Source organism: Leptonychotes weddellii, chromosome 1, assembly GCF_054177405.1.
Source record: "Leptonychotes weddellii isolate Sample4059 chromosome 1, ASM5417740v2, whole genome shotgun sequence".
NCBI lineage: Eukaryota > Metazoa > Chordata > Mammalia > Carnivora > Phocidae > Leptonychotes > Leptonychotes weddellii.
In genome coordinates this window covers 146,049,171-146,074,372 of record NC_138369.1, presented here as the reverse complement: position 1 = coordinate 146,074,372, position 25,202 = coordinate 146,049,171, and the positions used below count along the sequence as shown (strand labels likewise).

At 35.9% G+C, this 25,202-nt stretch overlaps 1 protein-coding gene across 2 annotated transcripts in view; it reads right to left on the bottom strand.

Moving 5' to 3' along the window:
- Positions 1-25,202, bottom strand: part of CBLB (Cbl proto-oncogene B) — a 222,024-nt gene that overhangs the window by 67,829 nt on the left and 128,993 nt on the right. For both annotated transcript variants that reach the window (XM_081797463.1, XM_081797473.1), the window contains exons 9-10: positions 24,398-24,529; positions 12,722-12,925 (exon numbers count right to left, since the gene is read on the bottom strand). In XM_081797463.1, the coding sequence (XP_081653589.1) occupies positions 12,722-12,925; positions 24,398-24,529 (336 nt within the window). The remainder of the gene's footprint in view (positions 1-12,721; positions 12,926-24,397; positions 24,530-25,202) is intronic.

Genomic DNA, 25,202 nt, shown 5'->3' with positions numbered 1-25,202 from the left:
TAGTTAGACGTGTAATCTGACTTCATCCACGTATATTTTCTAGATGTAATGTTTGAATTTCAGCTAGAACTTTAAAATGCCACACTGTCTTGCACAAATCGCCCACCTGTTAATATTGTTACCTGTAGATTACAAAAAGGTTAATCCATTTCATGGAGACCTTATGGGTTAATAAAATTAAATGAAATATGAAATAAAAGCTGCCACAAAACATTTAATTTTTATTTGGATGATATAATTAGGAGTATTGACTCTTTTGATATAGAAGTGATAAAATGCAGCCTATTACATCTCCAAAGTTCCAAAGTTTGCTCATCTTCACTACCAAAAGATAATTCTATTAGAGATATCCTTAAAGAAAAGGCTCCCACCCTTATTTCTTGTTTTGTCCTAGACAATTCCTTTCACTATCAGGCCTAAACAAAATCAAATATCTAAATGAACAATTAGACTAAAGTCTTACAATGCATTCGAAAGTCAAAAATGTCATTTGGATTATTTGCTGTTATTAATTCTGATCATTAGCACAAACTTCTAGAATTTAACATAAATTTTTTAAAAATACTTTATTTCTTTGACAGAGAGAGAGAGATAGTGACAGCAGAAACACAAGCAGGGGGAGCGGGGGAGGGAGAACCAGGCTTACTGCCGAGCATGGAGCCCGATGTGGGGCTCGATTCCAGGACCCCGGGATCATGACCTGAGCCAAAGGCAGACGCTTAACGACTGAGCCACCCAGGTGCCCCGATAAATTTTTATTTTTTTCATATTGATCTGGAGAGCATCTTAAATATAGAAATAAATAATAAGAGCAAAAGTAGTAAAGCGGAAGTTAACAGGTTTAGGAATATGTATGTTGTCAAACTGTTCACCATAATAAATAAGTTGTATTGATTTTTGTGCTCATCTCCTTGTGTCTTCAAGGAGACACACCGTTCACCGTTCCACTTTTTTTTCTCATTTTAAAGAACATAATTCACTACACAAAATTTGGAATTATAGGAAAATATAAAGAGCTTTTGAGGACATGTACACACAGCCATTGGTGATGTTTCCTAATCACATATACACATTTTTAATCTACTCTATATTGGCTAACAGTACTATAGCAAAAGAATTCTAGCTGCCATTAAACATTCTTCATGAATATAATTTTAAAGGGTGAATTATATGGATATACGAACATTTACGTAATTATTTCCTTCCATGAACACTTGGGCTATTCTCAATTTTTTTCTATTGTAAAGTAATAAATAAAAAAGTCTTTGGTCATACACATTTTAAATTTTTTGTACAGACTTTGACTTTATTTAATTAAAAAAACTTTTTATTTGACTATAATTGACATGCATTTTAATTTTTAAGGGCAGAATCACAGAATGTTTTGAACATAGGATAATAGGCTCATAACTAAACTAGGTAAAAGTTTATGAATATGCATAAGACCTTTTCTGTCCAGATGGTAAAAATAATTTATTCTTCTACCAGTTATGTGTGATGGTTACCACTGCACAAACCTCAAAAGCATAAAGTATTTTTAGTTTTGGATTTGTTTACTTCGATATTTGGCATTTTAGTAGCACATGCTGATGTTTCACTTTGAACTGCTTTAATAATTAGAAAAGAATGTAACATTTTTTTGCCATGTGTATTTCTTCTTCCGCTTACTGGCTTTGCATGTTCTTTGTCTTGTTATCTATATTATATTCTCTTAGGTACCCCTCATTGATTGGTATGAACGATTTATTAGGATAGTGAACCTCTGTTATGATATAATTATTATAAATATTTTTTTCCCAGTTTAATTTATTTTCTTCATTATTTTATGGTAGAGACTTTAGCTCTGTTCTTCTGGCTTTAATCTCCTAATGAATAAATAAAATCTAATTAGTGTAATAAGAAGGCATAGTAATCAAGGGATACTTCAAAAGATCATGTCCATTCTGCCACTGCCTTAAATGGAGTCCTTTCTTGGTCACTCCATCTTTATCTGTCTACTCTATTAAGTTAGGATAAAGAAATGGAAAGCTATGGAAAAATTAACTAGTTAAGTATAGGAAGTGGGATATGAACATGGAATTAACTGTACAGAATTTACTACACAATAGAAAACAACCATTTACATAAATGCAACTACAAGAGTTGGGAAAGATGGAACCATCCTTGCACATTACAGAATGGTTGATTTTTATAATTTCATTCCTTTATCTTGATTTTGGGTAATTCTCACTTTTTTCTCCTATTACACTTGCTTTCAAAACTTTAGAATAAATTATCTTTTTTCATTTCAGCTCCTTTCAAAAACAAAAGCTGAGCACCTTAACTCCTGCCTGTATTACCATCATACCAGCATATTCATCTATCTTAACAATTTCTCCTAAGTTCTTTAATACTGGTAGTGATGAGTACGTCTTTAAGAAATTGGAATCCTGGTGCTCTAGAAATTTAAAGACCACATCTGATTCTTTTATGTCTGCATACTTACCAATTTTTCCTAGCCCTTTGCTTCCTGAAATGAATAAATGCTATTCTTTATTTCTCTAACAAACTTTACAGAATTCTTTAGCACTCAGAATAGGATGCTAATGACCACCATAATGAATAGGGAAATCCAAATTTGCAATTTTACAGAAAATCCTGAGAGAAAAGGCCCAAGAAATAAAGTAGTCAAAAGCCCATCTCAGGATGCTCAGCAATTACCAATAATAGTCGGGGATTCATTCTATTTTAGTCACTCTTCATTTTATCCACACCTTTTCAAGAGCAATTTTATAAAACCTTTAATAAGATCCATTATTATGGAAATGGCAAAACATTTGGTAAGAAACCTCAAACCCAGCCAGGCTATTATTAAAAACAGGACAAGAGAAAACCTCTCCAATTACTAATAAGATGAGAGTACTGACAATCCCAAAGATAATCAAAGTCAATTTTATAATATTTCTAATAAGATTTTTACTTAATGAATTTTCATAACTGAACAAGGTAGATCCACATATTATAAGGATGATGAGAAGGACTCTTAGAAGGTCAATGTTTTTCCCTAAATGCAGGAAAATTAATGAAGGACACTAAGAAAACTTTTATCATTAAAATATAATATTTTAAGTATAGTTTCCTTGCTGCTAACTATCCTTTTGGTTCTTTTCTCATGTTAATTTGTGAACATAAAACCTAGAGTCTTTTAAAGAACAGCCTATACTGAATATTATTCTGAGGGTATCCATTACAAAAACATTTATCACACACACATGCACTGATCCATATGCAATTATGACTTATGTTATCTATTTTGGAATACCTGTACCATTTTTTTTTTAGGTAACAAAACTTATATGAGGAATGTGATGTAAAAGCAATAGAATCATGCCCTGCTTATCCACAGTCCTACTGCCAGAAGCTTTAATCTGTAGCAATTTAGGGAGAAACTGAGAGTAAAAGAGAAGAGTCCTCCCAATTTGATCTACAGATTCAATGCAATTCCAATCAAAATCCTGGCAAGTTATTTTGTTTGTATCGTCAACCTTCTATAAGTTTATATTGAGACAAAAGACCACAAATAAACCAACATGATATTGAAGAAGAACAAAATTGGAGGACTGACACTACCTGACTTCAACACTTACTATAAAGCTACAGCAATCAAGGCTCTGTGGAATTGTCAAAAGAGTAGCCAAATACTTCAATGGACCATAATGAAGAGCCCAGAAATAGACCCACATAAAAACAGTCAACTAATCTGTGACAAAAGAGCAAAGGTAATACAGTGGAGCAGACAGTCTTTTCAACAAATGGTGCTGAATCAAATGCACATCCACATGCAAAAAAAAAAAAATAGACAAAGACTTTATACCTTCATTCACAACAGTTAATAAAACCCCTAGAAGATAAATAGGAGAAATAAAGATGACCTTGGGTTTGGTGATCACTTTCTAGATGCAACACCAAAGGCGTGATCCATGAGAGAAATAACTGGTTACATTAGACATCACTAAAATTAAAAATTTCTGCTCTGTATAAAAAACCATCAAGAGAATAAAAAGACAAGCTACAAACTAGGAGACAATATTTGGAAAAGACACATCTGTAAAGGACTGTTATCCAAAATATACAAAAAACTGTTAAAACCCAACAATAAGAAAATGACTGGATTAAAAAATGGGCCAAATACCATCACAGAGACTTCACCAAAGATATACCAATGCCAAATAAGCATATAGAAAATATGCTCCTCATCATATATCATCAGGGAAATGTAAATTAAAACAATGAGATACCACTATATACTTCTTTGATGGTCCAAATCAAGGACACTGACAACACTAAATGCAGGAGAGGATGGGGAGCAATGGGAACTCTTATTCATTGCTAGTGTGAATATAAAACGATACAGCCACTTTGGAAGACAGTTTCATGGTTTTAGAAAACTAAACCTACTATAAGTGTATATTACTCATTGAAAGAAACCAATCTGAGAAAGTATGTTGTGTATGATTCCAGCTATATGACATTCTAGAAAAGGTAGAGCACAGAGGATTTTTAGGGCAGTGAAAATACTCTGCATGATACTATTATAGTGGAAATGTGTCATTATACATTTGTCCAAAACCGTAGCCATGTATAACACCAAAAGTGAACCCTAATGGAAACCATGGACTCTGGGTGATAATGATGTATCAATGTACGTTCATCAATTGTAACAAATGTGCCCCTCTGATGGGGGATGTTGATCACAGGGGAAGCTACTACACATGTATGGGGACAGGGTATGTGAGAAATCTCTGTACATTCCCTTCACTTTTGCCGTAAGACAGACGGTTGCTGTGGGTGTCATCAAAGCAGTGGACAAGAAGGCAGCTGGAGCTGGCAAGGTCACCAAGTCTGCCCAGAAAGCTCAGAAGGCTAAATGAATATTATCCCCAATACCTGCCACCCCAGTCTTAATCAGTGGTGGAAGAACGGTCTCAGAACTGTTTGTGTCAATTGGCCATTTAAGTTTAATAGTAAAAGACTGGTTAATGATAACAATGCATCATAAAACCTTCAGAAGGAAAGGAGAATGTTTTTGTGGACCATTTGGTTTGTGTGTGTGTGTGTGTGGCAGTTTTAAGTTATTAGTTTTTAAAATCAGTACTTTTTAATGGATACAACTTGACCAAAAATTTGTCACAGAATTTTGAGACCCATTAAAACAAAAGTTTAATGAGAAAAAAATAAATAAATAAAACCACTCTAAAAGTCTAAAATACAGAAATGAAACAAAACAAAAAAACAACCAGCCTCCCCGCCCCAAAAAAAAGTCCTCTAAAGAGGGGGAAATTTTCTGCTGCATTTTTTTCTATAAGAACATAATGTAAGGCACCTTGTTACCTCACTAAGCATACAGGTATTTGATTTGTGTATAAAATGAGGTGCACTATTTTAAATTATTATTATTGTTTACATTCCACTAACAACTTCCAGAAATTTTTAGAAACTACAAATTAGAAGCAGTGAAGAACAGGTAAAGGGTTAGAAACTTAACCTTGGAGAGCTACTGAGCGGAGGAAGAGTTGCCTTCCCTGAGGTTTGACGGGGAGGTGGTTGATAAAATTGCACATTTAAAGAAGTGCAAACAGCCTGACAAGTGAAGTAACCTCAGAGACGCTGCTCCATTAAAACTTAAACACTGCTGACTACGCTGACCTATGCTGCTTCCCCTGGAAATTTCTGTTTTGAGGACCTAATCCCCTGGCTTGGGACCAGCCTCCATAGCCCTGAAATTTCTTTGAAGTTTATATTTTACTTTAAACATCTGTATGAATTTTGCATCCTGATCCAAATATTATATGTGATTTTAATTTAAATGTATGGCTCTCCTCTCTTTGTGCAAGCCCCCCCCCCGAAATCTCATAGCAAATATAAGCTTCAAGAAGTACCTCAGGCTGATTGTAGTGGCTTCTTATGCCCTTTGATTCACTCAGCTGCATAACCAATTTTGAAAAGTCAGGGAAGGGTGACATATAGTTCAGAAATATTTCCATAAAAATGGCTGAGAAACAAGAACATTCTGGGGATTAAAGGAATAAACTTCAGTCTCTGAAAAATGCCCTCATGTGAAACTCACACTGCTTTGCAAAATACCAGGTACAGCTGGTTTGAACAACAAACAATTACTATTTAGTTACTGTAGCTCTTCACTGTACTTTAGAGACTACTTAATTATTTCAATTTACTTATGTGGAAAACAAGACTATTATAAGCTTATCTAAATTATTTAGTGTTTAAAATAGTATTTCAGCTGAAATGATGGCAACTTCGCATTTTCTTTGAGTTTTAAACCTAAAGGATGATTTTATGATAAATTATTTTACTGTGGCCATGCCATGAAATCATAACGATGTAGATATTAATACAGCAAAGAAATGCAATCAACTGCTTGCCAAACCAACACAGTTTTGGTGTCTAGTTCTTTCTAAATAATGATAGCTAACAGCAGCTAAGAGAAAAAAAAAAACGTTCCACAGACATCTCAAAAATACTGATATTTAATTCTCAGAAGCACAGCAGTATCTCGTCTTAAATAACACTCTACAAAATAATGTTTGTAACAGCTAATACTTAACATTCACTATGTACCAGCACTGCTCCAACGGCTTTATACATATTAACTCATTTACTCTGAGTAGGGTTTCACAGAAGAGGTCACTGAGGCACAGGGGGTTAACTAACCAATGAAGGCACATCGAGATTAAGTAGAACATAAACCCAGGATGCTGGACTCCAGGGACCTTAAGAGAACTGTTCTTCAGTGTCACTACCAATCATTCAGTTAAAAGAAAACAAAAGAACCTCTTCTCAGTGACATACTGTGTGTTAGGCACTATGTAAGTCTCTGGGAAGGAAAAGAAGGGCCAGGGCTAGGAGAGCAAGGCACAGCGTCTGGGCTCCAGTCTACGTACCACAAGGAGGCCGACTCAAATGAGGTACAGGTGTTCAAGTGCTTGCTTCTCCTAAACTACTCATTATACAAACCATTTTAAAGGAATCTGTAATGTCTCTGCAGTCACCTATAACTTCTTACAGCCCTTGGACAAGGCAGATTTTCCCTCGGTTAATCCCATACTGATATAAAAAAAAACTGCTACTGTTTTGCAAGGAGAGCTCTAGGAAAATCAGTAAACAGAATGAAGTTAAATGAAAGGAACCTGTTGACTTTGCATGGCTACTGTCACCCAGAACTACCCACACCGCCCAGTGGGGGCGGTGAGGACTTCTGGCATGTGAGCAGGATAATTCTTCCTGGGTGGGACCATTCCATGGCTTGCTGGAGGTCTCATACCACCGGCCACTAACTGCCACAGGTTTCTCCCACCCCTGAGTCACCGTGAAAATCAAAATGTCCTCACATATTTCTGAATACCTTCAGGAGGTAGACAGGCCTGCAGTTGAGAACCATGTCCTATATTTTGAATGTCTATTGTTATTTTTGTATTTCATTTTTGTTGTAAGTTTTATCTTTACTACTCCCACGTAGACCTGAGATCTGTGGCTGGAACCTAAGTCACATTAAAAAAGCAACATTTTCCTAAAGACGCTGATGTGTGCACATGAACTCTTTCCTCAGGATCAGGAATACCATGGGTCCTTTCCTCACACATTATTATTGGGACAAGCAAGAATTAGGTAATATATGAAGTTTTTAATTAGTAATATGTATTTTAGCCGATGATGGCAACATTAGGAGAATGTCCAAAAAAGGATAAAAGAATGACTCCCTTGATCCCTCGTCACACCTGTATTTCTCTTTACATGGCCATTCATTAAAATTTTAAATATGGTTTCAAGAAAATGTAACAGTTAAGACCTAAAGAATTAATCTCAGTTCATATACTTGGTCAGTCTGTCAACATTTTCATTTTTGAATGTAAATCTTTATTTTGTTTGTAATTTTACGTTTCGGGTGAAAAATATGTTCTATCAACATAATTGCTGAGGAACTCTTAAGATTCCTTACACCTTTAACAAAATGAAACAAAACTCTCTGACTGGCAATAGACACCTTTTCTTAGCTCTGATCTGACTGAAATCAGAGAGAAGGACATGATCTTACCAATCACACCCTAGACTTCCTCTGAGGACTCACTCAGATCCAATTATCCTAGAAATTCTGACAGCTTGAGAACTCAGGCAGAGGTAAAATTTCAAGCAAAATCTAAAACATCTTCTAGTTAAAAACATAAAACAGACTATTTCTAGGATGGTAACCCATATGCTGTATTGTAGATTTATACATTCTGTTTGCTTCTGTAAGATTAGCATTAATATATTTATAAAAGAAACAATAAGATATTCTATATGTTCAGTATGCAACTATTTATAAACTCCAGCTACAGGATATCACCATGGTAACAGGAATATACAAACAGCCCAGTCCTCCATGCTATGATAGAAGCATTACTAATTTAAAGAATGTGATATGTTTAAGACAGGCAAAAATTAGTTCACAATATAGTTGTCAACCTGCTCATAAACAGGAGAAAGAGGAGTATTTGAAATAGCAGATAGAAGAAAACTGGATCATTCCACTGGACAGTGACTTACAATCACTCTGGAAGTTGAACGAATGAATGAATGAATGAATGTGAATGAGGCAAAAGAATGAGTGAATGAGGCAAAAGAATGAAAAAACAGAGGAAGAAGATTCAGGTAGAAGAGCTATTGTGTCAAAATGACAGTGTGATATTTGTTTATAACCTCAGCTGTTAGAACTGAATAGAATCTATAATTTGATATTTTGTACATTTATATTCAGTCTTCAGTTTGGAATAAAGAAAGATGTGTTAGATCAGGTCACCGATTTCAAAGAGCATGTGAGCATGCATATCCATTTATTATTTCACTTAATAAATATTTACTGCGTGTGTTTACGTACCAGGAAAACACAAAAAGAAAGAAGACATTGACACTGGCCTTAAGAATTAATAGTCTAATGGAGAAGGCGGTCCTCTAAATAAAACAAAACAATCTCGTGTAACTCCTGAGACAGAGGTACATATAAAGTGTTATGAGAACATAATGTCATAGCAACGTTTTTCCCAATTAGAGAGAAGTGATGCTTCAATCTACACTACACAAAACTGAGGTTTTACTGAAAGTTAAGTGGCAGGGATTTATGAAATATTATAAAATTTACAATCTGTTTAATTGACTAGAAGCAGATAAGTGCACATGAAGACATTTAGTTGAAATATGATTCCTCAACTTACAAACAAATAATTACGAGTTGTTTAAATTTCTCCAATATCTCACAACTGCCAGAGGGAAGGAGAGAAATCTGCAGTGGCGCTTTAGGAAATGACCCCGGGGACTGCCAACTAAGCCGCTGAAGGGGGGCACTTCGGAACAATGAATATCTGAGACCACCAGTATTCTCTTGGTAAACTAAAAAGAAGACCAGTATAAAAACCTCTCAGCAACCTGGACAGAAAGCTCCCCAGTGTGCCAGGGAGAACAGAACATGCCCGGTCTTGTGAGTGGGTGAGAAGAGGTGGGTAGACCACGAGAGTCGCCCTGAACATTCTGCTGCGCACCTTAGGTCACCAGTGATTCCCTTCGGTTGTCGGGGCCACTGCTGAGCAGGGCTCAAGCTTCAACATACTTCAGTAGGAAACAGACCAAGATGGCAACTTTCCCTAAACTCCTGGAGGGCAGCTACTGTTACCCGCAAGCTGTTAAAGGATATAGAGTTTTTGAAAGAATTCCTCTTAAGACCCCGCTCTCCTCCCCTGACATCAATCACTGAAAGAAGAAAATCCATTTAGTAAAGAAAAGTGAAATGCCTTTCTCCTAACTAGGAAACATTACCTCCTAGGTCATGTGAACTACTTGAACTGCTGTATGTTTCTTAACGACTTTTCTGTTATTCCCTATTATCCATGCATTCAATAAACATTCTTTATATGCTTGCTGTGTCCTAGACCTGAGTCTTGCAATCTTTTTTTAAAGGGCTAGATAGTAAATATTTTAGGATTTGCAAGCCAAGCCAAGATAGAAAAATAAATAAATAAATAAATAAACAAACAAATAAATAAATAAATAAATAATCAAGGAAATTATGTAGGTACTTATAAACTCATTTAAATATATAGACTTATAAAATGTAAAATCATTCATAGCTCACGGAAAAACCAAGAAAAACAGGCCACAGCTTGCTGATTCCAGTGCTAGATCACTGTCAAATATCCAGGCCAAGCTAAGACCATTACGTTATCAAATTAAAAGGAAAGGTCTTTTGCATCAAGACCTAGCTTCTTCCGATAAGAGCCTACAAGGATGATCTAAGAAAGCTCTGTCCAACAGAATTATCTATTGGAGAATAGATATTTCTATTATATCAATAATAGATATCTCAATACCTATCGAAAATGTTCTATATCTGTACAGGTCAATAGGTAGCCACTAGACACAAGCGGCTACTGAGCATTTAAAATATGTTCAATGGCACTCAAAAACATTTTATTAAACTTTAATTATTTTAAATTTACATTTGAATTAGCCAAATATGGCTAGTATACCGGAAAACAGATTTAATAGTCATTATGTATCAATTGGCAGGTCACAACTTAATTTTGTTTGGGTTTTTGGTGACCCGTTAGGTAGGTGTGGGTGTAAATATTTTTATAGGGCATAAATATTTTTAGAATTTTATGTTTTTATCAACAGATCAAATTTAAATTATTTCTAACTTCTGGTTAAAATTGTATTGGGGGTCAGTCATTATTCATGATATACATTATATTATAGAACTGAAAAGACCTTCAGAGGACAGGTAGTTACGCTCTATCAAGTACAATGTGTGTGACATGTTGCATAGAGGGCAAAACAGTCATATTGGGTAATGGCTCACAGCTGGACTTTTGAAGTTAGGAAGATCTGGAATAAAGTATTGGTTCTGCTATAGAGTAGTACTGGGGTCTTAGGCAAGCTATTTCACCTCTTCCTCAGTTTCATCCTTTGTAATACATGTAGGACAGTAACAGTAGCTTCTTCATTGGGTTGGTGAAATAATCAGATGAGATCAAGGATTGAAGAACCCAGAACAGTGCCCTGTCACTGAAATCATCACTGTTACTATTATATTAAAATTAATAATACTGCATGAGGAATGTTCTAGCATACGCTCTATAATCTGACTTAGTAGAAACCATTTTATGACTCAGCATGGGAGGGAGCTATGCATGTGGTTTGGGACATACCGCTATTATCCAGAAAACGTAAGTTAGAATCTGGTCTCTACAACCTACTAACGCAGCAAGTGACATGTGTAGTCTGCGCCTCACTTCCTTATCTGAAGCATGAGAAGAATATTTACCTCTGCAAGTTGTTGAGAGGATAAAATACGCAAAAAAAAAAGCTTTGCTCATATAAAAGATACTGAGGAACGACTACTTCCTCCCTTCCATCTCTTGGGTCAAAGGAATTACATGCTTCAAAACTAAGTTGTCAGGATTCAGGGGTAGAATCAAGAGCAGTTTCTCTGAGAGTTAAATTATGGCATTCATGAAAAATTAATGAGCTGAAGAGTAGAAATAATCTCGGACTGATAATGTCAGAGGAGCCATGCTGGTGATGGTGACATATCTGCACATGTGAAAAATACCAAGGGCATCTATCTTTGTTGAGCATGGAATGCTGAAATATAGAAAATACAGGAGCCCACGAGATAAATTTTGATGTCCTCAAGAGGGAGTAAACCAAATAAACGCCTCATCTGTTTCCTGCACCAAGGGTTTCCCTCTCACAGAGACAGATGCAAACAATCTGATGCCATTACACGTTATTATCACTCCACCTAGATGGCAAATAGGTTTCACGTTACCTGCCAAGTCCTAATGAATTGCAGTGGAGGTTCTATAAGACTGTGACCTCAGCGGGGATGAGTGCCATGATTGATTAGCCCTGTCTGCCACGAGTCAGGAGGAGGGCTGGGACGGGGCACCTTCAGAACTTCTGAGTGTAATCCAAATTTCATATATCTTTTCTGTACACAGAATAACCTGATATCTAAGAGTCCAGTTCTCTTAATCATTATATTTCTGGCTTGTAAATTATTCAGTTGGCATTCTAGTTCATTGACTAGTCTTTTGTGAGCTTAGCTACTCCAACTGGGCAGCAGCATCCATTCTCAGTAAATTGACAAAGTCAATTTTCTGAGTCAGTAATTTTGATAAGCAAAGCCCACACTATGGTAAATTCACAAAGGTAAATCTTATGTGACTTCTCAATAGCCAAATGGAAGGCTGGTTTTCCTGGTAAGAAAATAACTCGAACAGATACTTCCTTTAGACTTCAACAAAGACTGTTTTTATTCAGTTTCATCATTTCCAATTTTCATATTTTGTCTTAATTTTTTCTACGTTTTCTTAATTTTTCTTAATTTTTTCTCCACAGATCTGCTCTTGCCAGTCTTAGACAATGTTTAATTCTATAGGAAAGCTCTCACCATCTCTCATTTTGAAGTTTAAAACCAGCGAGAGTACTTGGAGTAGAGACATTAGTTCTTTCTCAGTCTAGGATTTCATCAGCCTGTCAACATTAATCAGGTCCTCCCCTTCCTTTTGATTCTTCCACCTTTCTTTCCCAAACCCAAATCAACTGAGTCCTAGCCCATCTGTGACAGCATCAGTCCTTTCTCATGCCCCCACACCAGCCTGATGAAACCTGTGCTTTATCATTTTACCTTTCGAACATTTGCCAACCGATTCATCATCAAGGACTCCTCTCGGTCATCATCATCATCCAGGTCCAGCATGGGCATTCCAAAGGGGTCGATGATGCTACAGCACCTGGAACCTTCATCTCTTGGATCAAAGGGGTCCACGATTATGGGCTCTGTTCCTTTTATTTCACAGCGACAGAAGGGACAGCCCTGGCCGTCTGACTCCTGCACAAACAACAACAAAAAAAATGTGATTGGTCTTTGTTCAAATAAAACAGTGCTGAGGGGCCAATGTTCTTCAACTATAAGAAGAAGTTGCAAACGAGGTTTTAGGGTAGGAAGTAAGAGTGAAGGAAGATCTGTCTTGAAGAAGTAATAGAGCAGAACAGAGAGCCAACAAAATATATGATAAATGTTCAGTATCTCACATTTTCAAAGAAAAACTAAAAAAAGTTTGATTTGCCAAAGAAAAGGAGCCTAACTTTATTTTCCTGAATGTTCACTTACAATTGTAATGTATCAAAACTTGAGAGTTCTACAGAAAACTGGAAATTGAATCATTTCCCCCTTTACCAAAAGGCTCCAGTGCTAGTGAAACATTCTATAAAAAGGACATTTTGAGGACACCTGGGTGGCTCAGTCAGTTGAGCCTCTGCCTTCGGCTCGAGTCATGATCCTGAGGTCCTGGGATGGAGCCCCGCATTTGGCTCCTTGCTCAGTGGGGAGCCTGCTTCTCCCTCTCCCTCTGCTTTCTCGCTCTCTCATGTAAATAAATAAAATCTTAACAAAAATACTTTAAAAAAAAAAAAGGACATTTTGAAAAAAATTCATTATAAATAAAGTAGTAGTATCAATTAAACAAGCCATTCTGGAAAAGTTCCTGTGCATATAACTATGGCTAAATATTTCCATTTAATTGCCTAGGTATTTTAAAATCTTGTTTTTATAATCAGTGGGAAAAAAATAAAGTAAATTGACATCTAGGAACCATCAACTGTCCTGAGAGCCTGTCATTCTGACACAGCTCATCTGGAATATAACACCAGGTGAAATATTAAATTTTACCCCTCATCTTGCTTCCAAACTAGATACTGCAAAAAGATTTGTGTAATACTTTTAGGCCAGAAACTCATTTATTGGTAATTATTAAAGGTTTTGTCTACCAATTCCATTTCTCAAAACTCACAATTGGCAAGGAAATAGAACAAGACTGTTTCCTCATCCTGCACATAATGCTGCCTTCTAGAGTAGATGGTATATGATACTCACCACCATATTTGTTTCTGCATTTTACCCTAATTTTAATCGTGTGTTATTTAAAAAATAGTAAAAAGCATAAAATCATTTTAAGGCAGAAATGGAATGAATTAAAACCATTTTAGAGATGAGACAAGGGATGCAAAGAGAGCTAACATCTTTAAAAGAACCATTTAGTACTTAACTCAAGACTGTCCCACCCACTTGGTATGATGGGAAACTGGTTATCTGCAAGCCCTACACTGATGCTCTGACCAGCAGTGGAATAACACTTCTGCTCTTCCCTCTCTGGACAGTTGCTGGGCATCCACTCGGGCAGAACCTGTGGTCGCTGGTTATTCTTTCCCAAATATCACTCAGATGAACAAAGTGAACATCTCCTTTTGCCATACATATTGTCAAAAAAAGAAAAACAAATGCTCTTCGCACTAGTTAATGAAAAGAAAACACAACATTCCCTTATACATCTACTGTTAGATAATTTGGGAAAGAAACTTGGGATGGTAAACTAGGTGAACTAAGGTGGTGTGGAGAAATACAGGCAGGCTGATAGAAAATCTTTTGATGTTTACTGCTACATATGTTTACGTTGGTGGGCTTCAAGGCAACTTAAAGATTTTGTGCCATCATTTTACAGATGATAAAACTAAAACTTAATTCTTTTGTATGACATTAACATTTCCTAACACGGGAGTAAACATTTAAGGAAAGCTAAACCTTTCTCCCGTCTTTTGATAACAAGAACATTAAATGCCAAGTGCATTGTCGACATAGGTTATCATCTAGATAAAATCCCCTTATCACTACAGTCAAAAGGGATCCATATTCTGTGCCTGTGATAGCATTTTCTTACAGATCTACGTGAAATAATTTCAAAGATAGTATATCTGATATATAAGAGCAAGATGGGAAAGAGCTGATGTTCCCTGGGTGTCTTCAATGCACGAAGGATGGAAAGTAGTACTCTGGGTTCTAAGTAGACACATCATTCATTCATACATTTAAAAAAATTATAGAAAATTTCAAACATATGCAGAAGCAGAGAGAAAAGTGTAATGAATCTGTACGCACCCAACTTTAACAATTATCAATTCCTGTCCAGTCTTGTTTCATTGATACCTTTACTTGCTCCCTCCACCCTTGGCTTATTTTGAAGCACATCTTACCTATAAATGTTTTCGTATGTGTATCTAAAAATAGAAAATCATTTAAGACCTAACTAAAGTATAATTACCGTTAACTAAAAATTAGTCCACTTGATCTAAAACATTAAAGTCAGTATTTTTTTAGCACAGTGCCTGGAATGTTTAAGTCATGGTATTCAGCTATAAAAGCTTCTCTTAGAACTTCCAAGGCCAATTTGCTATCTTTTCTTGGTTAAGGATGACTTCCAGTTTATGCCATCCATTTCATGAGAGAAGGTAACTGGAAAGATGAGTTTGGAAAAGGGAAGAGGGGAAGGGCAATAATAGCATCTTGATGGCACCAAGGAAAAGACTAGGCATAGTGCATCTATAACTGAAGTTAGTTTTTCTCCATCTCTGCTATCTGAAAGTTTAATACTGCACAAATTACTGATGTATGTTAGAGTTGTGGGTTTTAGGAATTTGGATCAGAGAGCATATTTTCTGTTTAGCTTTATCTCTGTTGAGAGTTCACATGACTCACTAAATTAATAACAACAACAAAAAATCCCCCCCAAAAGCCTGAGTTGCAATGTACACACACTTTGATTTGCAGACATGGATCCCACTGAATCTGTCTCCCTAATGGTATTTACTCAAATATGACTTTACCCATCACTGTCTCTGTAAACTGACTACTGCCATATGCAAATTAAGTTTAAGCATAAATTCTTGAATGCCACTTTGGTACTCTGCTCTAGTTCTGTCAGATGGTTGATTGAATACACATGAAGAATGTCTTCAACAGACATATAAGTCATCAGGATTGTGACTCAATAATTAACATAATGTTTCTGTCAACATATACTTAATGCAAGATCAAGGAACATGTTAATAAAGAACAAAGACCAATAAATAATTCCTTTCCCAGTCCTCAACATATTCACATCCTGAGAATGTTAAGAGGAAGTACTTGGGACTCCATCCGTTCTAATTGATTCAGTAGATTTTACTTCCTCGAATAAGAAATCCTTCCAAACCAAAGATACAGAAGTTATCAGTGAATACTACACTCATCTGAAACTAAACTATGTAATATGCTCATGACAAAATAATTCAGACTCATATGCCAACCATTAATACTGTTAATGATATTAAACATAAACATAACTTTAGGTAACCTGAGAACAAATTAACACTTGACAGAAAAATAGAAAAAAAAAATTCTTTAACTTCCCAAATTGTCCAGTCCCCAGTCACATGCTACATAAAAATCCAAATAAATATCAGTATCATATCATCATCATCATCATCATCATCATCATCTTGCAATGGGTCAGCTTCTATATTCTTTCTGCTTAAATATTGTTCAGATGGATATTACCTCTTAAATAGCTTCTTTAATTTCTTTTTAAGATACACATTATATATAGTACAATTTATTTGCTCTCAGGATGATTATTATTAAAGGTCACACTTTAAGGTTAATCACTTCATGGCTTCCCATCTATTCAATATACATGGAGAACCCTGAAAAATAACTAGGACTTCCTGAGTCTCATTTTGGAGTGTATTTTATATTTTTTACTGTGTGTGTATATATGTGCTTTCTGTATCAGTGACTTCTAATTTATATTACTTTGCTATATTTCACATAGATTTGAAGTTACCATAAATCATTTCTGTAAAGCATGGAACAATTATAAATAAGTAAATAACTGGAAAAATACACACCTATACTGAGAATAAATTGGGTCCACACTAAGCATTTTCAGAGCACAATATTTCCTACAGAAATTCAATAACTTCTTGTTAAAACAATGAATGAGGATAGTTAATAGTAACCTTAGAAAGAGATGGTTGGGGCGCCTGGGTGGCTCAGTTGGTTAAGTGACTGCCTTCGGCTCAGGTCATGATCCTGGAGTCCCGGGATCGAGTCCCGCATCGGGCTCCCTGCTCGGCAGGGAGCCTGCTTCTCCCTCTGACCCTCCCCCCTCTCATGTGCTCTCTGTCTCTCTCATTCTCTCTGTCTCAAATAAAAAAAAAAAAAAAAAGAAAGAGATGGTTGGTTTTGGTGCTCTTTTATGAGGAGCAAGGTAAAGAAGATGTTGGTGAATCTAGATTCTTCTAGTTTTAATTTGTGAGGCCCACAAAAACAGCAAATCAGAAAAAGAGCACAGACATTCTGAATCAGGACACGTGAATTAGAATCCCACACCTACCAATTACAGCTGTGTGACACTGGGTAAGCCATTTCATCTTATTTGTAGGGCATAATGAGGAAAGGTACAGTTTAAGGGATATTTCACAGATAAAGATAAATTAATTCAAAGCTTTCAAAGTGCTTGCAAACTGTGGCATAATTACTATAAAAACAATTTCAAAAGCAAAGAAATATAATAAGATAACTGAGGAAACCTGCCTTAGCATCTGAAAATAATTCACATATCCACAAGAATTCCCATCTTATAATGAAATGAATACAATTTTAAAACCACAGAATCACCACTGTTCATAGATTAAGAATATCAGAAATAGGAGACAGCTTTGTAAGTGATACTATCAGTTACTACCATTAGGAAAAATACTAACTAAAATTTCAGGCACTATTGTAAGCACTACCCATATATTAACTAATTTAACCCTATGAGGTAGGTACCATTATTATCCCCCTTTCACCAATTAGAGAGTGGAGAGTTGACATAATTTGATGGAGGTCATGAAACTGAGCAGTAGTGAGCAGGAAATTACATCCAGGAGGCCTAATGAGCCTAGTCATTCCATCACTATCCTACCACTATCCTACACTGTAACATAAGGATGTAGTAGTTCCTCAATATCAGATTCATAACCTAGGTTAAAATAAAAGTTTAAAAATAGCTGTCTAATACTGATCATTCAAAAATGAAAAAAAAGTATTTTGTTCAAATCGCAAATTTCAAAATTAAATAAGCTACTATAATCAATAAATATCGTTTGCTCTAATTGAAAGTTTCAGCTTTTAATAGGAAGATGAAAAACTTGTCCTAGTAATTAGAGTATTCCTTGGGATATATTTTTTACATAGTAAAAGCTTTTGAAATATTTGCTGCTAGAGCCCAATTTAAAATGTTAATGCATGAAGTTTATGCACTTGCATTCTAAAGATGCTTTATTTAATGGAGTCAACTTTTAAAACACCTATGGATGGCCTCTGTTAGAGCCAACCAAAAACCTTTCCCAAGTGCCAATACCTGCTACTGTCCAGGCACATCACAATACAGTCAGCCCGAATTTAACACAGTCAAGCATCTGCTCCACCAGATTTTATTTTCTCCTCTTTTTCATTCCTATTGTCATCACTGTCGTTCATGAAATAATTGTAACATTTTTGGATGACTCTGGTAGCCCCTACATTACTCCCAAAGTGAAACAGGAGCTCCCAACATTTTATTTCATCTCATTTATACAAAAAGACACAATGTGTCACCAAGGACAGAAATACCAATTTATAACTATCTTAAAGGCAAATATAATCTTCTTATTTGTAGTACTAAGGTAAAAAATTTCACTGAGGTTGTGAAGGTTGGTTGCTTTTGAGGGAAGATACAGTAAAAGATTATTTCTTTGTGCCTTAAATGTGATGATGTGAGCTGGTTTCTCACCTCTCTTACACATTTATCCCCTATGGTGCTCTCTAAATACGGACATCCATAAATCTCTTAAATCATATTTCACATTAAAATCAGAGCTCGGGACACCTGAGTGGCTCAGTTGGCTAAGCATCTGCCTTTGGCTCAGGTCATGATCCCGGGGTCCTAGGATTGAGTCCCACATCAGGCTCCCTGCTCAGCAGGAAGCCTGCTTCTCCAACTCTGCCTGATGCTCCCCCTGCTTGTGCTCTTTCTCTCTCTGACAAATAAACAAATAAAATCTTTAAAAAAAAAAATCAGGGCCTTACTGATTTTCATCTAATGACTTTGTGAAATTTTATTTTGAACATTCCAGATATCTTTCTTTTAAATCATTTGGGAAAAGATGCAGAAGAAATAATCACAGGAAGAAATTAATTTTATTTTTGACTGAATTAAAGTCCTTGGCAGTAATTCAAAACAAGGCTGCATATCCAATTGACATATGTATATCCATTTTTATTTTGAAAAGAAGATGTGAAGAATACAGTTTAGAATTTGTGCCATTCGTAAGCTCGGAAGCCACATTCTAGATTCCTGGGGGGTGGGGGGAACACAGTATGAAAACAGTCCCTCACTTTACACCTCGTGTGGTTAAGCCTGCACCATCACGGCTGCGCAATATGCTACTACAAAAAGATGTGGAGGAGTTCTGGATGCAGAAGAAAAATGTTTTGTTAAGAAAAATGTTTTGTGGAATAGTGAAGAAGTGAAAGAAACTGCGAGTTTTATTGCCAAGGACAGAACAGGAGTGCCACACCCAGAGTGATACTGCTTCAAAGAATGTCTCCAGAGAGGTGATTATTCAACTTATTTCGTATTCTGCGCAAACTCTGGCTTGCTTATTCAATTTATTAAATAACACAGATGTTTCAGAAGGAGAAAAAAGTATCTGACACCTCTTGAGAGGCATGACTAATGGGCCATTATGACAGAAATGAAAGGGTAACCACTTGCCGAACAGCTAACTGACACGGCTACTATGCATTTCTTAGGGTTTCCGTTAATTACATAAAATTTCAGTTTCCAATGAATTCAATTAAACCAAAGTAGGGCAACAAGTGGAAGGAAAAGTTGGTGAAGAATGACTTGCTAAAAATGCACACTGGCTGAACACATAATGTTTTATGGTCATGGTTTAATATTTCTTTCCTCCTGGACTCTGACTGATTTATCAGAGCTTCTTGGCAGACGTGCAACCTTTAAAATCCTTTTCCAATCAGCATGCCCAACCAAAGTAGTAGAAAGTAACAAAAGATGTCTCGAATCCATAATTAAATTTGAAGGATAACAGGATGTTCATTTTAAGTAATGATTATTAATACATGCCCCTTTATAAAACTTTCATATTTAATTTTAACTTCTGGAGGGTCAGGCCTGGGTCCTAATGGTGTTCTTCCTAGCTCAGAGATTAGTACAGAACCTGAGACACAGAAGCTGCCCAGGAATGTTTCCTAAATATATGGATAAGTAAATGGATTTGAGACGTTGTAGAATGATGGATAAAACAATCCATGTCTGCTCCCACCAAGTAAAGTAACAAATGATCCCTATGCCTAATTAAGTTTGAAAACAACTTTTTCTCTATAGAAAAAATAAACAAGCATATAAAGCAAAAATAATGGTTTTAAAGTCAGAAAATAAGGACTCTAGCTCTGTGCCAGTTTGAATAAAGAGAACATTGAAAAAGAGAGACATATTGCTATGTGGCATCATATCCAGACTTCAGAGTCATACAACGTTTCCCACTGCATTTACAAGTTTAGATACAATCTTTGACAATATCCTGCAGAACTATGGAAATGTTCAATAATTGTTCTTTTACTTCTCATATTCACCATGGATTAGGTAAAGTCCTGTGAGCAGCTTATCAAGGCCATGATGTGAGGCTTTTAGTATATCTATGGTTTGTCAACTGCATTTTAACTGGATTAACTTTATAAGAATTTTACTTTTATTAAGTAACAAGGGCATTTTGCAATAACATGCTTAAATGATTGTCAAACACTGCTATTCATATTATATGAAAACAGCCAAAACGGAACTGTTGGTTGGCAGGAAGCACCACTTTGTGAAATCTATATGTAAAGGTAGAAATATTCATGTTATCCCAAAGTGGAAATGTTCAAAAGCTGATGCTTCCTTTAACGACTAAGATCCGAGTGAATTAGAAAGACTATGGAATATCACTTTGGAATTCGCAAACCTTGGCCTAAGAACAGTTTTCTTCAGGGTAGAGAAAACTTGAACCAGGGATCACCATGCAATGCTTATTGGTGTAAAAAAGTAATAAAGAGAAACTCAGTTTTACTGCCTCTAGCTTACTGCCAGTATTATTGCAAGCGATAAAAGTAAAATAATGTGGCTCAAAAATAGTGGACAAAATCAAAATGTGAAAAGTTGAAGGGAATCATCCAGCAGCTACTGAATGGAACAAATGGATCTTAGGTTTAAAATTCTTAGAATTTATTCTCAGATCTTGAGCATAATAAAAGGTCTTTGAAAAAAATCATAGGTACTTTTTTTTTTTTAAATCACAGGTACATTTTAAAAGAAAAATGAAGAGAACTAAAACATCTGATCTACAATATCAACAATTTATCTAATTTATCTATTTAGCATCTTTTTAATGTAATCTTGAGTCTTCTTGTCTTTACACTATCTAGCATACAGTCCATAAATATTTACTGAGTACCTACCACTGTGGAGGCAGGTGGCATGCTAGAAGAGAGGGATTCCAAACTAGGTTCTTGAAGAGAAACAGGTAAATATGTATGTTTACAATACAAATACAATGAGGTAAGAGTTTACAGGGACATATACAAAATGTATCAGAAGAATATTTATGAACTGCAACCTGTCTTGTGTGGGAGGAATTAAAAAATAATGCTGAAATAATGCTTTTGAACATTTTTCATTAACCTATATGCAAAATTCTTCGATCACATTAAAATAATAACATTATTTGCTAGTAGCAGAAGTGTGATTTGTATTTCAACCTTCTGAGTATTTTTGCATTTGTCATTTTTTGCTTACTCCTTCACTTAGCAAACCACTACTTTATAATGACCTTCTCCTGAAATTTTACTCAAAGACTAAGTTTTCAGTGCTTGGTAATTTACGCACTTCCTCAATTTCTAAAAGTAAAACTGAGAAGTACTTCAGAGTAATAAGGAAAAAAAAAGCGAAGGTTAACAATTTACAAATATGATTGGGCACGTCTTTACATAAGGCCATTAGACCAATACGAAAAATCATGAAGTGAATCAGGGAACTGATCAGCCACTGTCAAGAGGAACTGTACTATTTGGAGAATGCACAGTAATATACAGAAAAGTTGTGGTGATGTAAGGGACAAAGGATTAACAACACAGCCCTGGCAACAGAGAAACACTCCTGGTCTTTGGCACATAACGTACCTATTTACTGCAAAGAGTTCACGAACTTGCTAAATAAAATGTGTAGTATTGTCCGTGAAATTTTAGAACATAAATTTCTTTTAAGAAGTATACAAAAAGTAAAATAAATAAAATCTGCTTGTTTTATATTCAGTCATACTCTTTTACTTACTCTAGGCTGTAAGGTAAACAGCCATTCTGTACGATGCTTTAAACAATAATCTTCAGTAATCAAAGGTTTCGCCAAACTAATGGAAGCTTCTGACTTTTAACCCACTTAATTTCCAAATACTAGGTAGGTATCAAGTTAAAGATGCCAAGTCCTGCCATATGTACATATGTGTATGTTCCCAGACTGAGGCCCCAAGAGTAGAGGCCAAAGACATAGGCCATGTGTGGGGCCAAAGAGTACTGAGAGTTTGTATCAGCCTAAACTTCTGGTGTCTTTAGGGGGAAATACAAAGTTTTTAGCTTCTCCGTACCTACGAGAACCATACCACCACCCAGAAGTCATAAGTCAATCCAAAAGGGTGACAAACACAGTTGGCCTCTATTTATCCCGAGATACTGAATGGGTATCAGGTAAGGCAAATCATCATAACAGTCCCATCTGTCAGTCGGGCATTGAGTCAGTATCTCTGCAGTAGTTTCTACTGATTGATGTGAAATACACGTGCAAACATAGTTCTCTCTACCAGAGTAACTTAGTGAAAGTCATTTATAAAAAGACATTATTAAGTGTGCAGAACAATTAACACAACTTACATAGCAATCAAGTGCCTATACGGTGAGAATAAGTTTGCTGATGCCACACCGAGCATCCCTCTCCCTCCAAGTTCTCCCTTTACTGCACAAAATTCACCACAATCATGAAGGGTTTATAAAGGGAAATTAGGGCATGGATATCAAGGAAAACCTAAAGTAAAACATAAACCAAATGCATACTGGAAAAGAGAAGTGTAGGGATATTGAACAATTTTTACTGAGGTAGGAAAGATATCTGGGAGTTCAGAAATGATGCTGAAGGGGCGCCTGGGTGGCTCAGTCGTTAAGCGTCTGCCTTCGGCTCAGGTCATGATCCCAGGGTCCTGGGATCGAGCCCTGCATCTTCTCCCTCTCCCCCCCCTCTGCTTGTGTTCCCTCTCTCGCTGTGTTTCTCTCTGTCAAATAAATAAAATCTTAAAAAAAAAAAAAAAAGAAATGATGCTGAAAACATAAATCAGGGGCGCCTGGGTGCCTCAGTAGGTTGAGCGTCCAACTCTTAATTTCGGCTCAGGTTATGATCTCAGAGTCCTGGGATCAAGCCCCTCAACGGGCTCCGAGCTCAGCAGGGAGTCTGCTTCAAGTCTCTCTCCCTCTCCCTTAACACCTCCCCCTGCTCACATGCTCACTCGCTTTCTTTCTTTCTCTCTCAAATAATATTTTTTTAAAAAAAGAAAGAAAAGAAAACAAAAGTCAATTGTAATTCATTTCTTCATTCTTCCTCTTTTTCTACATTTCTCAAATCTCCCCAAAGGAAGAAGTAGGTCTTTTTTATAAGATCGTGAAAATGTGAAAATCATTATATTTTATTACTAAGTAATGAGCTCAATAGCCCCAGTGCTCCTGAGTCTGCATTCTCCCTGCCTGACCCTCTAAGGCTTTCCTTCCTCAAGCAACGCAGAGGTTCTGGGTTGGACAGAAGATCAAGGACTGAGACAGCTCAGGAATGGGGCAGGGATGTCGATTATATACTCAACAGCAAATTTTTTAAAAAGGTTTGAAAATTTAATTATTTGCTTTCTAAACCCCATCAATAATATTGACTTCAATAGTGACCGTGTTAAACAGCAGTTAAAAAAATGACTTGATCAAAATATTCTGTGAATCCTTTCAAATACTCAAAACTGGAAATTTGTCCAAAGACCCATTTTCAAGCCCCCAACCTCTATTACAGATAAAGAAATATAAGAAAACCCTTGGGGAAACCAGTTATTCTCTAGGTCTTAGTCTAAAACATTAAATCAATTCATATTTATCGAGGTACAACTACTTACGACAAATCTTAAAATTAAATTATACATGCAAAAGAAACAAGATAAAAAACAGCAAGAAAAATGAAATTATATAAAACAGAAAATCAAACACATGAGGTTTTTTTTTAAACTACTCCTCAAAGAAAGCACTTAACAGACCATTTCCTGAATCATTAAGATGAAAAAAACTGCAAGGAGAAACAGTAACAGGGGATATAAACCTGGATCATACCTGCCATGCTGTGAGGCAAGAGGTGCACATCAAATGCCCACAAGGCTCAATCTTGACATCTTTGTCGTTCTCAGCACAAATTTTACACAGCTGAAAAGTGGAGCCCATTTCACAATATAATTCATATTGTTCCTGGAATTTGGGAGGGGGAAAAAGGCAGTGTTAATGTATTCCTAACATGAACTCTTAATATAGAATTTTTTCAAATACAATGACTTACAGTAAATTCCTCACACTTGATCCTGTCAGGAATATGTTGCCACTTAAGACATGTTTTAAATTGTTAATCACAATTTGGACATTTGAGCTTTTATCTGCAATTGTATAAGCTTTTTTATACTTTGGATTATTTAATGTTTTATACTGTTCCTTTAGGAAGGGACTTGCTTCAATGGTGACTCAAAAGACAAAACTTATGGTTTTAAAAGAAAATATAAATAACTTTAGTTTCTTTGTAAGTGCCACATATTCATCTAATTTTACCGTAAAATTGCAAACACACATACATACTTATACACACACACACACATATATATGACTCTGACTGAACACTCAATTTTATTTTTTAAATACCTTTAGAAATTCCAGAACAGAAGAAAGGCAGAATTTGCCAAGCTCTTCCTGCATGCTACGGACTATGTTCCACATTTATTATGTCATATCATCTCCAAAGCATAGTAAGACATATTGAATTAAAAAAAATACCTGAGGCTCAATAAGTTTAAATTGTTTTCCTCAAATTCTATATTAAATCTCTAAATTGCATACTCTTTTCCCAATACAGCACTGTCAGGAAAACTAATCA